At 48.2% G+C, this 15,267-nt stretch overlaps 1 protein-coding gene across 2 annotated transcripts in view; it reads left to right on the forward strand.

The window, feature by feature from the left end:
* The window catches only part of LOC119958362 (mitogen-activated protein kinase kinase kinase 13-like), a 181,259-nt gene that overhangs the window by 117,882 nt on the left and 48,110 nt on the right, over positions 1–15,267 (forward strand). For both annotated transcript variants that reach the window (XM_038786836.1, XM_038786831.1), the window contains exons 9-10: positions 5,922–6,038; positions 11,385–11,522. In XM_038786836.1, coding sequence (XP_038642764.1) covers positions 5,922–6,038; positions 11,385–11,522 — 255 coding nt within the window. The remainder of the gene's footprint in view (positions 1–5,921; positions 6,039–11,384; positions 11,523–15,267) is intronic.

Here is a 15,267-nt window from a genome sequence, read left to right on the forward strand (position 1 = left end):
AAAAAACAAGCCCAATAACACCCAAACAAGCCCAATAACCTCCACACAAGCCCAATAACACCCAAACAAGCCCAATAACACCCAAACAAGCCCAATAACCTCCACACAAGCCCAATAACACCCAAACAAGCCCAATAACACCCAAACAAGCCCAATAACCTCCAAACAAACCCAATAACCTCCAGAAAAGCCCAATAACCTCCAAACAAGCCCAATAACCCCCAAACAAGCCCAATAACACCCAAACAAGCCCAATAACCCCCAAACATGCCCAATAACACCCAAACAAGCCCAATAACCTCCAAACAAGCTCAATAACCCCGCAAACATGCCCAATAACACCCAAAAAAGCCCAATAACCTCCAAACAAGCCCAATAACCTCCAAACAAGCCCAATAACCTCCAAATAAGCCCAATAACACCCAAACAAGTCCAATAACACCCAAACAAGCCAATAACCTCCAAACAAGCCCAATAACACCCAAACAAGCCCAATAACACCCAGATAAGCCCAATACCCTCGAAACAAGCCCAATAACACCCAAACAAGCCAATAACCTCCAAACAAGCCCAATAACACCCAGACAAGCCCAATAACCCCCAAACAAGCCCAATAACCTCCAAACAAGCCCAATAACACCCAAACAAGCCCAATAACACCCAAACAAGCCAATAACCCCCAAACAAGCCAATAACCTCCAAACAAGCCCAATAACACCCAAACAAGCCCAATAACACCCAGATAAGCCCAATACCCTCGAAACAAGCCCAATAACACCCAAACAAGCCAATAACCTCCAAACAAGCCCAATAACACCCAGACAAGCCCAATAACCCCCAAACAAGCCCAATAACCTCCAAACAAGCCCAATAACACCCAAACAAGCCCAATAACACCCAAACAAGCCAATAACCCCCAAACAAGCCCAATAACCTCCAAACAAGCACAATAACCCCGTTTGATGGCTAGCTAAGGCCCAAAACCAAACTAAATAAATGCCAATAAACATGTTGGGGAATGTAAGATATGTATGCCGGCGAAAAGGGGGAGGCCACAGTTATTACTACGAAGATGCTCACCTGTAAATATATATGTTAATTTTTGCGTGTTCTTTTTTTTTTCTCTCTCTAACAATTTGTAATTTGTTCAATATAAAACATGAAAACTGAATAAAAAACATTTATAAAAAAAAACAAGCCCAATAACACCCAAACAAGCCCAATAACCTCCACACAAGCCCAATAACACCCAAACAAGCCCAATAACCTCCAAACAAGCCCAATAACCTCCAAAAAAGCCCAATAACCTCCAAACAAGCCCAATAACCCCCAAACAAGCCCAATAACACCCAAACAAGCCCAATAACACCCAAACATGCCCAATAACACCCAAACAAGCCCAATAACCTCCAAACAAGCTCAATAACCCCGCAAACATGCCCAATAACACCCAAAAAAGCCCAATAACCTCCAAACAAGCCCAATAACCTCCAAACAAGCCCAATAACCTCCAAATAAGCCCAATAACACCCAAACAAGTCCAATAACACCCAAACAAGCCAATAACCTCCAAACAAGCCCAATAACACCCAAACAAGCCCAATAACACCCAGATAAGCCCAATACCCTCGAAACAAGCCCAATAACACCCAAACAAGCCCAATAACCTCCAAACAAGCCCAATAACACCCAAACAAGCCCAATAACACCCAGACAAGCCCAATAACCCCCAAACAAGCCCAATAACCTCCAAACAAGCCCAATAACACCCAAACAAGCCCAATAACCTCCAAACAAGCCCAATAACCTCCAAACAAGCCCAATAACACCCAAACAAGCCCAATAACCTCCAAACAAGCCAAATAACACCCATACAAGCTCAATAACCTCCAAATAAGCCCAATAACACCCAAACAAGTCCAATAACCTCCAAACAAGCCCAATAACCCCCAAACAAGCCCAATAACACCCAGACAAGCCCAATAACACCCAGACAAGCCCAATAACTCCCAGACAAGCCCAATAACTCCCAGACAAGCCCAATAACACCCAAACAAGCCCAATAACACCCAAACAAGCCCAATAACACCCAAACAAGCCAATAACCTCCAAACAAGCTCAATAACCTCCAAACAAGCTCAATAACCTCCAAACAAGCCCAATAACACCCAGACAAGCCCAATAACACCCAAACAAGCCCAATAACCTCCAAACAAGCCCAATAACACCCAGATAAGCCCAATAACACCCAAACAAGCCCAATAACACCCAGACAAGCCCAATAACCCCCAAACAAGCCCAATAACCCCCAAACAAGCCAAATAACCTCCAAACAAGCCCAATAACACCCAAATAAGCCCAATAACCTCCAAACAAGCCCAATAACCTCCAGACAAGCCCAATAACACCCAAACAAGCCCAATAACACCCAAACAAGCCCAATAACACCCAAACAAGCCCAATAACCTCCAAACAAGCCCAATAACACCCAAACAAGCCCAATAACACCCAAACAAGCCCAATAACACCCAAACAAGCCCAATAACACCCAAACAAGCCCAATAACACCCAGATAAGCCCAATACCCTCAAAACAAGCCCAGTAACACCCAAACAAGCCCAATAACCTCCAAACAAGGCCAATAACATCCAAACAAGCCCAATAACCTCCAAACAAGCCCAATAACCTCCAAACAAGCCAAATAACACCCAAACAAGCTCAATAACCTCCAAATAAGCCCAATAACACCCAAACAAGTCCAATAACCTCCAAACAAGCCCAATAACCCCCAAACAAGCCCAATAACCTCCAAACAAGCTCAATAACCTCCAAACAAGCCCAATAACACACAAACAAGCCCAATAACACCCAAACAAGCCCAATAACCCCCAAACAAGCCCAATAACCCCCAAACAAGCCCAATAACACCCAAACAAGCCAATAACCTCCAAACAAGCCCAATAACCTCCAAACAAGCCCAATAACATCCAAACAAGCCCAATAGCCCCCAAACAAGCCCAATAACACCCAAACAAGCCCAATAACACCCAGACAAGCCCAATAACCCCCAAACAAGCCCAATAACACCCAAACAAGCCCAATAACCTCCAAACAAGCCCAATAACACCCAAACAAGCCCAATAACCTCCAAACAAGCCCAATAACACCCAAACAAGCCCAATAACACCCAAACAAGCCCAATAACACCCAAACAAGCCCAATAACACCCAAACAAGCCAATAACCTCCAAATAAGCCCAATAACACCCAAACAAGCCCAATAACCCCCAAACAAGCCCGATAACCTCCAAACAAGCCCAATAACACCCAAACAAGCCCAATAACCTCCAAATAAGCCCAATAACACCCAATCAAGCCCAATAACCTCCAAACACGCCCAATAACGCCCAAACAAGCCCAATAACCCCCAAACAAGCCCAATAACCTCCAAACAAGCCCAATAACACCCAAACAAGCCCAATAACACCCAATCAAGCCCAATAACCTCTAAACAAGCCCAATAACACCCAAACAAGCCCAATAACACCCAAACAAGCCCAATAACCTCAAAACAAGCCCAATAACACCCAAACAAGCCCAATAACCTCCAAACAAGCCCAATAACCTCCAAACAAGCCCAATAACACCCAGACAAGCCCAATAACACCCAAACAAGCCCAATAACCTCCAAACAAGCCCAATAACACCCAAACAAGACCAATAACCCCCAAACAAGCCCAATAACCTCAAAACAAGCCCAATAACACCCAAACAAGCCCAATAACACCCAAACAAGCCCAATAACCTCCAAACAAGCCCAATAACCTCCAAACAAGCCCAATAACCACCAATCAAGCCCAATAACACCCAAACAAGCGCAATAACACCCAAACAAGCTCAATAACCTCCAAACAAGCCCAATAACACCCAAACAAGCCCAATAACACCCAAACAAGCCCAATAACACCCAAACAAGCCCAATAACCTCCAAACAAGCCCAATAACCTCCAAACAAGCCCAATAACACCCAAACAAGCGCAATAACACCCAAACAAGCAAACATAGAAGACATCCCCCCCCACCTCCCCTCCCCAGCGGTCAAACAGTAACCAATCCCCGAAAGTATATAATAAACTAACCCCAACCATTGCAGAACCCCTCCTTCATCCCTCTTAGTTTGAACTTTACCTTCTCTAGGGTCAGAAACTCCAGTAAATCCCCCTGCCACACCGAGGCGCAGGGCGGAGAGGCTGACCTCCACCCAAACAAAACCCACCTTTGAGCGATCCATGAGATGAAGGCTAAGACATCTGCCTCTGTCCCATCTGAACTTGAGCTGGTCCAACACCCCGAATATGGCTTCTAGGGGGCCGAGTTCACATCCACATATAAGACCCCTGAATTGTCCTGAATATCGATCTCCAAAAATGTTCTAGTTTCAGACAGGACCAAAACATGTGAACATGGTTCACGAGGCCCCTCCGATATTGCACACAGGTATCTTCCACCCCTTTGAATAGCCGGCTCATCCTTGACTTAGTGAAATGCCCCCTATACACTACCTTCAGCTGCATCAGCGCCAACCTTGCACAAGTAGTTGAGGCATTCACCCTCTGCAGCATCTCACAGCACAGTCCCTCTTCCAGGACCATCTCCAGCTCCTCGTCCCATTTCATCTTAATCCCCTCCATGGACCCCCCATCCTCCTCCAGGATCCTTCTGTAAATCGCAGAGACGACTCCTTTCTCCAGTCCCCCCGCTGACAACACTTCCTCCAACAACGAAGAAGCCTGCGCTACTGGGAAAGTTGGGGACACCTTTGTTGCGAAGTCCCATACCTGCATATACCAAAACCCTTCTTTGTGCCAATCCATATTTCTCTCCCAACTTTTCGAGACTTGCGAATCGTCCCACAAGGAACAAACCCTTTATTTCACTGATACTCTTCTCCTCTCAGCCCCCAAACCTCGCATTTGTCCTTCCTGTCCCGAAACCTGTGATTCCCCTTAATCGGCATCCTCCCTGACCCTGCCCTCAACTTGAAGTGCAGTCTAAACTGCCTCCAAATCCTACGTGTGGCCACCACCACCTGACTCCCCGAATACTTTCCTGGGGTCATTGGGAGCAGTGGCGATGCCAGCACCCGCAACCGGCCCCCAGTAAGAGCCCGCCTCCATCCTTACCCTCAGAACCTTCCCCTCTTTACACCATCCTCTCACCTTCTCAGCATTTGCTGCCCAGTAATAGTAAAGCAAATTCAGGAGGCCTAGTCCCCCCATTCACCTTCCCCTCAGTAATATCACCTTTCTAATCCTGGGGACCTTCCCCCATCAAATTAACAAGGAGATCAACTTATACACCCCCTTGGGCAGCACGGTGGTACAGTGGTTAGCATTCCTGCCTACGGCGCTGAGGACCCGGGTTCGAATCCCGGCCCTGGGTCACTGTCCGTGTGGAGTTTGCACATTCTCCCCGTGTCTGTGTAGGTTTCACCCCCACAACCCAAAGATGTGCAGGATAGGTGGACGGGCCACGCTAAATTTCCCCTTAATTGGAAAAAATAATTGGGTACTCTAAATTTATTTTAAAAAAACTTATACACCCCCTTGAAGAACAATTTAGGTGGAACAGAAACAGAAACACATTCATTTTGACAGTCTGAACATTAAAGATCCCAAAGCACTGTTTGAAGAAGATGTTTTGCAAATGGGCTGATTGACTCAACCAATGTCACAAAGTGCAGTTAGTCAGTCGTCCATTTTGTGTACTTTGTGTGCGCAAACTGGTCAGCAAGTTAACAGACCTCACTTCAGGGGTTGCAAAGATTTTTGAAGCATCGTGGAGAAATGATAAGGCCCTGTATTCGATGCAATTACTTGTGGAGAAAGATGCTCAGTGCCAGTGCTATGTCTTTTGTTCCAGGCACGCCCTAGACATCAGAGAGCACTACGAGAGAAAGCTGGAGCGAGCCAATAATCTCTACATGGAACTCAGTGCCATCATGTTGCAGTTGGAGATCAGGGAGAAGGAACTCATAAAGTATGTACAAAACCAACTGCAGCAATCTGAAATAATATAAAACAAACTGAAAAATACAGCAGCTCAGTCAGCTTCTGAAAGAGAGTACGGGTTCTGGTTGGAGGTTCGAGTTCCACCAGAAACGATCACTGGTCTTTCACTTCTTCAGGTTCCACGAGCTATATTCTTTTATCAATTCTTAGGATGTGGGTGTCCCGTGAGATGTTGCAATGTGAATCTCGCCCGCAATGGGCGGGGTTAGTTTTTGGCAAATCTACATATTAGTGTGAGGCACATTCTCCTCTTGTCTGTGTGGGTTTCGCCCCCACAACCCAAAGATGAGCAGGCCAGGTGGACTGGCCATGCTAAATTGCCCCTTCATTGGGAAAAATGAATTGGGTACTCTAAATTTATATAGAAAAAAGACAACACCCCTCTTCCAGTGTCATTGGTACTGATGTGGACCACGACAACTGGCTCTTCACCCTTGCTCTTCAAGAATGCCCTGCAGCCGCTCAGTCACAGCCTTCACCCTGGGAGAAGTCAGGCAACGTACCAACTTGTGTTCATGTCTGCAGCAGCAGAAATACCTGTCTGTTCCCTAACAGTATAATTGCCTGGGAGCGATTCTATTGCGCCCCGTCTGACCCATTACACCCCGTGCACGTCCCACTATTCCCGGAGAATAGTGGGACAGTCTCTAAACAGAGTTCGTGTTGGGCTCCGAATGGAGTTCGATGCTCCCGGACCGTGGCACCCGACACATATTTAAATTATTCTTTCAACTCATTTAAATATGCTCAGCACGTTCAAAGCCAGAGTCTCCCAGCTTCACCGCATCCTCAGACGTAGCATGAGGCCGACAGGAATCGCTACTCGTTTCCAAAAACGGAAACCAGTCATGATGGCCACACCAGGTGTCCGTTGGAGCCTCAGGTGGTCGGGGGCAAGGCAGTGCCCTGGCACTGCACGCTGGTTGGGGTGATGGCCATGAAAGGGGTGCCTGAAGGGGGTGCATGGAGGGTGGGGCCTGAAGGAGACACGTGAATAGTTGGGGGGCCTGAAAGGGGGCCTCTGCGACCCCATAGTGAGGTATCTCTCACTTGTGGCAGAGGGGAATGATGCCCTAATTCTGGCGAGGATGGATGGGTGTTGGGGCAGATCACCCTCAGGCCTGGGTAGTGTGGGGAGGTGATCTGGACAATTAGTGATTGGGGGGGGGTTGTCCCTCTGGGGTCAAGGGTTGGGGGTATTGCCTACGTCTGTGGGGGTCACAGTGTTTATGGTTGTCGGGTGGAGGACCTTCAACTTAACTTTGCGATTGAGGGTGCCTTGATCTCTGAGAAGCCGGTCTTGTTGGTGTCTTTTGGTCCCCATTCAAAAAAAAATTGAAGTGTGGGAGAATTCAGTGAGAATGTCGCCCAGCTCCAGAAAAATGACTACGTGTGGGTGGATTGCTATGCACTCTTCCTGTACAGGTGTGACCCCACAGATGTAGGCAAGACCCCAAAGGATATCATCGCCCTCACTAGTATTAAGAACTCCTGCGCTACCTGCCTAAACCTCCTCGACTATGTGGCAGCCACCAATTACGTTTCTGCCTGCAAACCGTTTTCCTTTTAAATTTAGAGTACCCAATTATTTTTATCCAATTAAGGGGCAATTTAGCGTGGTCAATGCACCTAACCTGCACATCTTTTGGGTTGTAGGGAGTGAGGACCCCGTAGATACAGGACAAACTCCACACGGACAGTGACCCGGCCGAGATCGAACCCAGGTCCTCAGCACCGTAGGCAGCAGTGCTAACCATTGCACCACTGTGCCGCCCTTTCCTGCCTGCAAACCGTAAGATGCAGGCTACCGCAGCCAGAAATGCCTTGCAGATGCACCACAATAACTTCAGCTGTTGCTCAAGCTCCGAAACCAGAGCTTGTGCTGCTTCCGCCGAAAACACTTCCTGGACACGACGTTGTCCAGGGCACAAATGCACTAGTGTTCTCACATGGGGCAGGATGTACATTTGAAGAGCCTGGGGTGCCCTCCAATGCCTCATTTATTAGATTATTAATTGATTTAACAAAAATAAATCTAGGCCTTAAATAAATAAACTCACCAGCTACTCACCAATCAGCTGCTTCTCTTGAGTTGTCATGTAATTTTATGTGGAGGTTAACTTATTGCTGACAAAGGGCAGCACGGTGGCCTAGTGGTTAGCACAACCGCCTCACGGCGCTGAGGTCCCAGGTTCGATCCCGGCTCTGGGTCACTGTCCGTGTGGAGTTTGCACATTCTCCCCGTGTTTGCGTGGGTTTCGCCCTCACAACCCAAAAATGTGCAGAGTAGGTGGATTGGCCACGCAAAATTGCCCTTAATTGGATAAAATAATTGGCTAATCTAAATATTAAAAAAAAAACAACTTATTGCTGACAAAAAATCATGCTGTTGAAGCCTTTCGTATTGTAAGTCATCAGGACAGATGTAAGAATGATAATTTCAAAGTGAACAACACCTTATACTGTATAAGAAAAGAGTGTAGATTGGTTGGCAAGTCATGTGATATATGAATTTCTGTGCCCGTGCGATGCCAGGTATGCAGACTGTATATCCCAGCTTGTCCTCAGCAGGCAAAAGGAACATGTCCAGGCATTGAGCCTTTAAAAAAAATTAAACCAAACCGTGGAGAAATAGTAGTTCCCTGGAGTATTCTTTATTCCAACATCTTGATAGATCAGTGTTGACTGGCCAACCAATCAGCATACTTTTGTCATGCAGTATACATTGTTGCTCTCTTCGGAATTTAGCATTCTTGTGCCTGTTATAATGAGTACAAGATACTTTGTGAGCATGTCTCTTTTCTCAGCAATACTCAAGTTATGTACTCCCAAGTGAATATTTTAATGTTTTCACTTAACTGGCTTATCTGTAAACCTCAGGTTTTGATTTATTGAAAAATTCAGAATCCTTTAGTGTTACTATCCCTTATTATTTAGCTCAGACTTTATCCCCCAAGATTTTTAGTTTTTATACTAAATAATTGATCTGATCTTACTTCACAATTGATTAATTTAAACTATATTCGAGGTTTGTCAGTGTCACTGGGTCAAAATCCCAGAACTCCCTCCCTCACCAGCACTCTGGGTGTATCATCACCAGACAATTGTAGCAGATCAGAAGAAGGCTTCCCACCACCTGCTCAATGGCAATTAGCGATGGGCAATAAATTATGGTATTGCCAGCGATGTCCACAGTCCGTGAATTAATATATTTCTAAAAAAATGATTAGGCTTGTTTTCCTTTGCTTCACGAACATCATCCAGCTGTTACTCAACGTCTCCCTCTCAACTGGCCAACTCTAGTCCAGACCTTTATCAGCTTGAACTTTGCTCTGGTCACATCTTGTATACTTTGTTCAGTTCTGGTGCAATAGCTTGACCAGTCCAAGTCCTGGAATCAGTGCAGAGAAGGGCCACAAAGCTGCTCCCTAGTGTGAGAGAACAGAGATATAAGGAAAGATTCTTTGTCCTTGGTCGGAGGAGAATAGGGTACCTTGTAAAGTGAAATGGAAGGGTTAACTCTAAGGCCGTGCTTCCCAAACTATTTTCCAATGTGACCCCATTTTAATATTTGAAAATTAGCGTGACCCAAGATACCAACAGAAGCAAAACAACAATAAAGCAGTATAGTAACATTCAATATATAATTATTAAGATTTACGTATTATAGATTAAAAAAACAGTATTTTTTATAAAAATATTAAAATCTGTGCTTTTAACATACTTTAAAAAAATTATTATTTGATGCACTCACCAGTTCTTTACTTATCTGAGCTGGAGCAGGTCATGGATCTTTGCCAGGAAGCAACGGATACTATTGACGTTCACATTTGCATTCAGTATTACTGATCTATAGCAGCATCATATCAAGATAGGTCATCTTCACATAATTGATTTTAAGGTGAAACAAATCAAATACACTTCATTTTCTAATCTGAAGTTCAAATGGCACAAAATAGTCCCCGAGTCAGCAGTTTCACTGGATTCAGACCACAATGCAGCATTAAAATAAAATGGATTGAATTTACAAGGTAGTTAATGTACCTGAATGTAAAGCTGTGCTCCTCCTAATTCAGGGTCAGAAAGTGGAACGCTTTCTAACAGGCACGGGACATGTGACATATGGCCACTGAGGTTTCAGTCACATTCTCCATTGTCCCCAGTTACAGAAGACTCAGTGGCACTCCCCCTCACCCCATCCCCAACACACGTGCATACAGATATGCACACTGGGTACTCAGCCCCTCTCTCCCCCATTCACACACATTAATCAGCCCCTCTCCCCACCTTCTGGTCTAGTTGCCAGGGCCTAAGAAACAGAGTAGCCAGCCCGGGGCCAGCACAACAGTCAGACAGGAACAGAAACGTTGCAATGTTTGAAACCACCACTCAACGTTCTGGCTCAGCCACATGACCCCCCCCCCCGCCCAATTTTCTTCCACACTCTGGGCACATCATTCAGTCAGTCAATCACTGAGTTATACTTGTCAGTCCCTGCCTACGCATAGTTGACAAACAAACTTACGGCATCCTACTGGGATTCACCGCTAAATGTGTTTCCTGAGGTTAAGCAGCATTTTGGGATGTTTGGTGATATCAATCCATTCGGTCAACGCTGTCCAACCAGAGCCTCCAGACTACTGTCCTAAGCATGATTAAATCATGACTGGTAAAGTGCAGATTCAAACAAGTGTTTATGAGTCACTGAAGAGGTATTTAAATACATTTTATTAATTCTTGGGAAATGGGCATGTTGGCAGGACTGGTATTTACTGAGCATCCCTGGTTGCCCGTGAGAAAGGGGTGGTGATGGTTTATCTGTTTCTATAGAAGGCTGAGCTAGGCGGACACCAGTGTCCTCGATCATATATATTTGAGCTACACAGCAGGCATTCCCATCATTTTTCCCAAGCCTCACCAATTTTCTTTCCACCTGCAGACACTGAATGTAGTTGACTCTGGTACCTTTCCCATATCTCACCCTGAATTGATCCAAGCAATGAATGTCAGGTGGCTGTATGACCTCTGAGACTGGTTCACTCTTCACCCTAGTGATCATTCCATCTCGTGTCATGGGAACCCTGACTGATGTCTCGCAGTCCTGGCCCCTGGCCAAGGGACACTGATGCTAATTGCCTCCGCGGCTGCTCTGCCACCCACCCCATTCCCACCCCCATTCCCAGGCTAATTTAGCATCAACCTTCAATCATACCTCATCGGTAGAGCACGTGTCTTATCCACCAGATGAAAGCGTAGATTTGTAAAGATAAGCCTCTTCTTCAGAGAGCCCTGAGGTTATTTTGTTCTTTTGCAGACGTGAACAAGCTGTGGAGAAGAAATACCCAGGAACATACAAGCGACATCTGGTCAGGCCAATAATCCGCACCAACGCTGTGGAGAAATTGATCAAAAAGAAGGCCTCAAGTCACAAACCTGGATCCCAGGGGAAACGGTAAGTGAGTGTCTATTCACTGCCTGAAGGAGTGCTAGAAGCAGAAATGCTAGATACGCACATCATGTGCTCAAATCTACAGGGCTATGGGCCACAAGATGGAAGATGAGATAAGGCTGGAAAGCTCTTCTTTGGCTAGGCCCAATGCTCTCCTTCTGTCCCATCAATCTTGCCATGTTTCTATGTCTACGTGGATTAAGTGGTTACTGACACTCAGCATGGCTAGTTACCGTTCTAAGGCAGTGTCTGCAGACTCTATTTTTCAAGAGTCTTTGTCACCAAGGAAAGAACATTTAATTTTTTGTCACCAAGTGTACGAGACAATAGGAAAGCCAACATTGAAAAGTGGGAAACACAAAACAATGAAAAGCCCATCACGTCACAATGGGAAAGCCAGTACCATGACAATGGAGAATCCATCCCGACCCAATGGAGAATCCATCACCGACACCGTGCGGAATGCATCACCGACACCGCGGGGAATCCATCACCGACACCGCGGGGAATCCATCACCGACACCGTGCGGAATGCATCACCGACACCGTGGGGAATCCATCACCGACACCGTGCAGAATGCATCACCGACACCGCGGGGAATCCATCACCGACACCGCGGGGAATCCATCACCGACACCGCGGGGAATCCATCACCGACATCATGGGGAATCCATCACCGACACCGTGGGGAATCCATCACTGAACACATGGGGAATCCATCACCGACATCATGGGGAATCCATCAACGACATCGTGGGGAATCCATCACCGACATCATGGGGAATCCATCACCGACACCGTGCGGAATGCATCACACCGACACCGTGCGGAATGCATCACCGACACCGTGGAGAATCCATCACCGACAACGTGGGGAATCCATCACCGACACCGTGGGGAATCCATCACCGACACTGTGGGGAATCCATCACCGACACTGTGGAGAATCCATCACCGACAACGTGGGGAATCCATCACCGACCCCGTGGGGAATCCATCACCGACACCGTGGGGAATCCATCACCGACACCGTGGGGAATCCATCACCGACACCGTGGAGAATCCATCACCGACACCATGGGGAATCCATCACCGACATCATGGGGAATCCATCACCGACACCGTGGGGAATCCATCACCGACACCGTGGGGAATCCATCACCGACACCGTGCGGAATGCATCACCGACATCATGGGGAATCCATCACCGACACTGTGGGGAATGCATCACCGACACCGTGCGGAATGCATCACCGACACCGTGGGGAATCCATCACCGACACCGTGGGGAATCCATCACCGACACCGTGGGGAATCCATCACCGACATCCTGGGGAATCCATCACCGACACCGTGGGGAATCCATCACCGACACTGTGTGGAATGCATCACTGACACTGTGGGGAATCCATCACCGACACCATGGGGAATCCATCACCGACACCATATGGAATCCATCACTGACATCATGGGGAATCCATCACCGACACCGTGGGGAATCCATCGCCGACACCGTGGGGAATCCATCACCGACACCATATGGAATCCATCACTGACATCATGGGGAATGCATCACCGACACCGTGGGGAATCCATCACGACACTGTGCGGAATGCATCACTGACACTGTGGGGAATCCATCACCGACACCGTGGGGAATGCATCACCGACACCGTGGAGAATCCATCACCGACACCATGGGGAATCCATCACCGACACCATGGGGAATCCATCACCGACATCATGGGGAATCCATCACCGACACCGTGGGGAATCCATCACCGACACCGTGAGGAATGCATCACCGACACCGCGGGGAATCCATCACCGACACCGTGGGGAATCCATCACCGACACCATGGGGAATCCATCACCGACATCCTGGGGAATCCATCACCGACACCGTGGGGAATCCATCACCGACACTGTGTGGAATGCATCACTGACACTGTGGGGAATCCATCACCGACACCGTGGGGAATCCATCACCGACACCATGGGGAATCCATCACCGACACCATATGGAATCCATCACTGACATCATGGGGAATCCATCACCGACATCCTGGGAAATCCATCACTGACACTGTGCGGAATGCATCACCAACATCGTGGGGAATCCATCACCGACACCATGGGGAATCCATCACCGACATCATGGGGAATCCATCACCGACACCATGGGGAATCCATCACCGACATCATGGGGAATCCATCACCGACACCGTGCGGAATGCATCACCGACACCGCGGGGAATCCATCACCGACACCGCGGGGAATCCATCACCGACACCATGGGGAATCCATCACCGACATCCTGGGGAATCCATCACCGACACCGTGGGGAATCCATCACCGACACTGTGTGGAATGCATCACTGACACTGTGGGGAATCCATCACCGACACCGTGGGGAATCCATCACCGACACTGTGTGGAATGCATCACTGACACTGTGGGGAATCCATCACCGACACCATGGGGAATCCATCACCGACACCATATGGAATCCATCACTGACATCATGGGGAATCCATCACCGACATCCTGGGAAATCCATCACTGACACTGTGCGGAATGCATCACCAACATCGTGGGGAATCCATCACCGACACCATGGGGAATCCATCACCGACATCATGGGGAATCCATCACCGACACCATGGGGAATCCATCACCGACATCATGGGGAATCCATCACCGACACCGTGCGGAATGCATCACCGACACCGCGGGGAATCCATCACCGACACCGCGGGGAATCCATCACCGACACCGCGGGGAATCCATCACCGACACCGTGCGGAATGCATCACCGACACCGTGCGGAATGCATCACCGACACTGTGGGGAATCCATCACCGACACCGTGGGGAATCCATCACCGACACCGCGGGGAATCCTTCACCGACACCGCGGGGAATCCATCACCGACACCACGGGGAATCCATCACCGACACCGTGCAGAATGCATCACCGATACCGTGCGGAATGCATCACCGACACCGTGCGGAATGCATCACTGACACTGTGGGGAATCCATCACCGACACTGTGCGGAATGCATCACCGACACCGTGGAGAATCCATCACCGACACCGTGGGGAATCCATCACCGACACTGTGGGGAATCCATCACCGACACCGTGGGGAATCCATCGCCGACACCGTGCGGAATGCATCACCGACACCGTGGGGAATCCATCGCCGACACCGTGGGGAATCCATCGCCGACACCGTGGGGAATCCATCACCGACACCGTGGGGAATCCATCACCGACACCGTGGGGAATCCATCACCGACATCGTGGGGAATCCATCACCGACACCATGGGGAATCCATCACCGACATCGTGGGGAATCCATCACCGACACCATGGGGAATCCATCACCGACACCGTGGGGAATCCATCACCGACACCGTGGGGAATCCATCACCGACACTGTGCGGAATGCATCACCGACATCGTGGGGAATCCATCACCGACACCGTGGGGTATGCATCACCGACACCGTGCGGAATGCATCACCGACACCGTGGGGAATCCATCACCGACACCGTGGGGAATCCATCACCGACACTGTGTGGAATGCATCACTGACACTGTGGGGAATCCATCACCGACACCATGGGGAATCCATCACCGACACCATATGGAATCCATCACTGACATCATGGGGAATCCATCACCGACATCCTGGGAAATCCATCACTGACACTGTGCGGAATGCATCACCAACATCGTG

The sequence above is a fragment of the Scyliorhinus canicula genome, chromosome 2 (assembly GCF_902713615.1).
Source record: "Scyliorhinus canicula chromosome 2, sScyCan1.1, whole genome shotgun sequence".
NCBI lineage: Eukaryota > Metazoa > Chordata > Chondrichthyes > Carcharhiniformes > Scyliorhinidae > Scyliorhinus > Scyliorhinus canicula.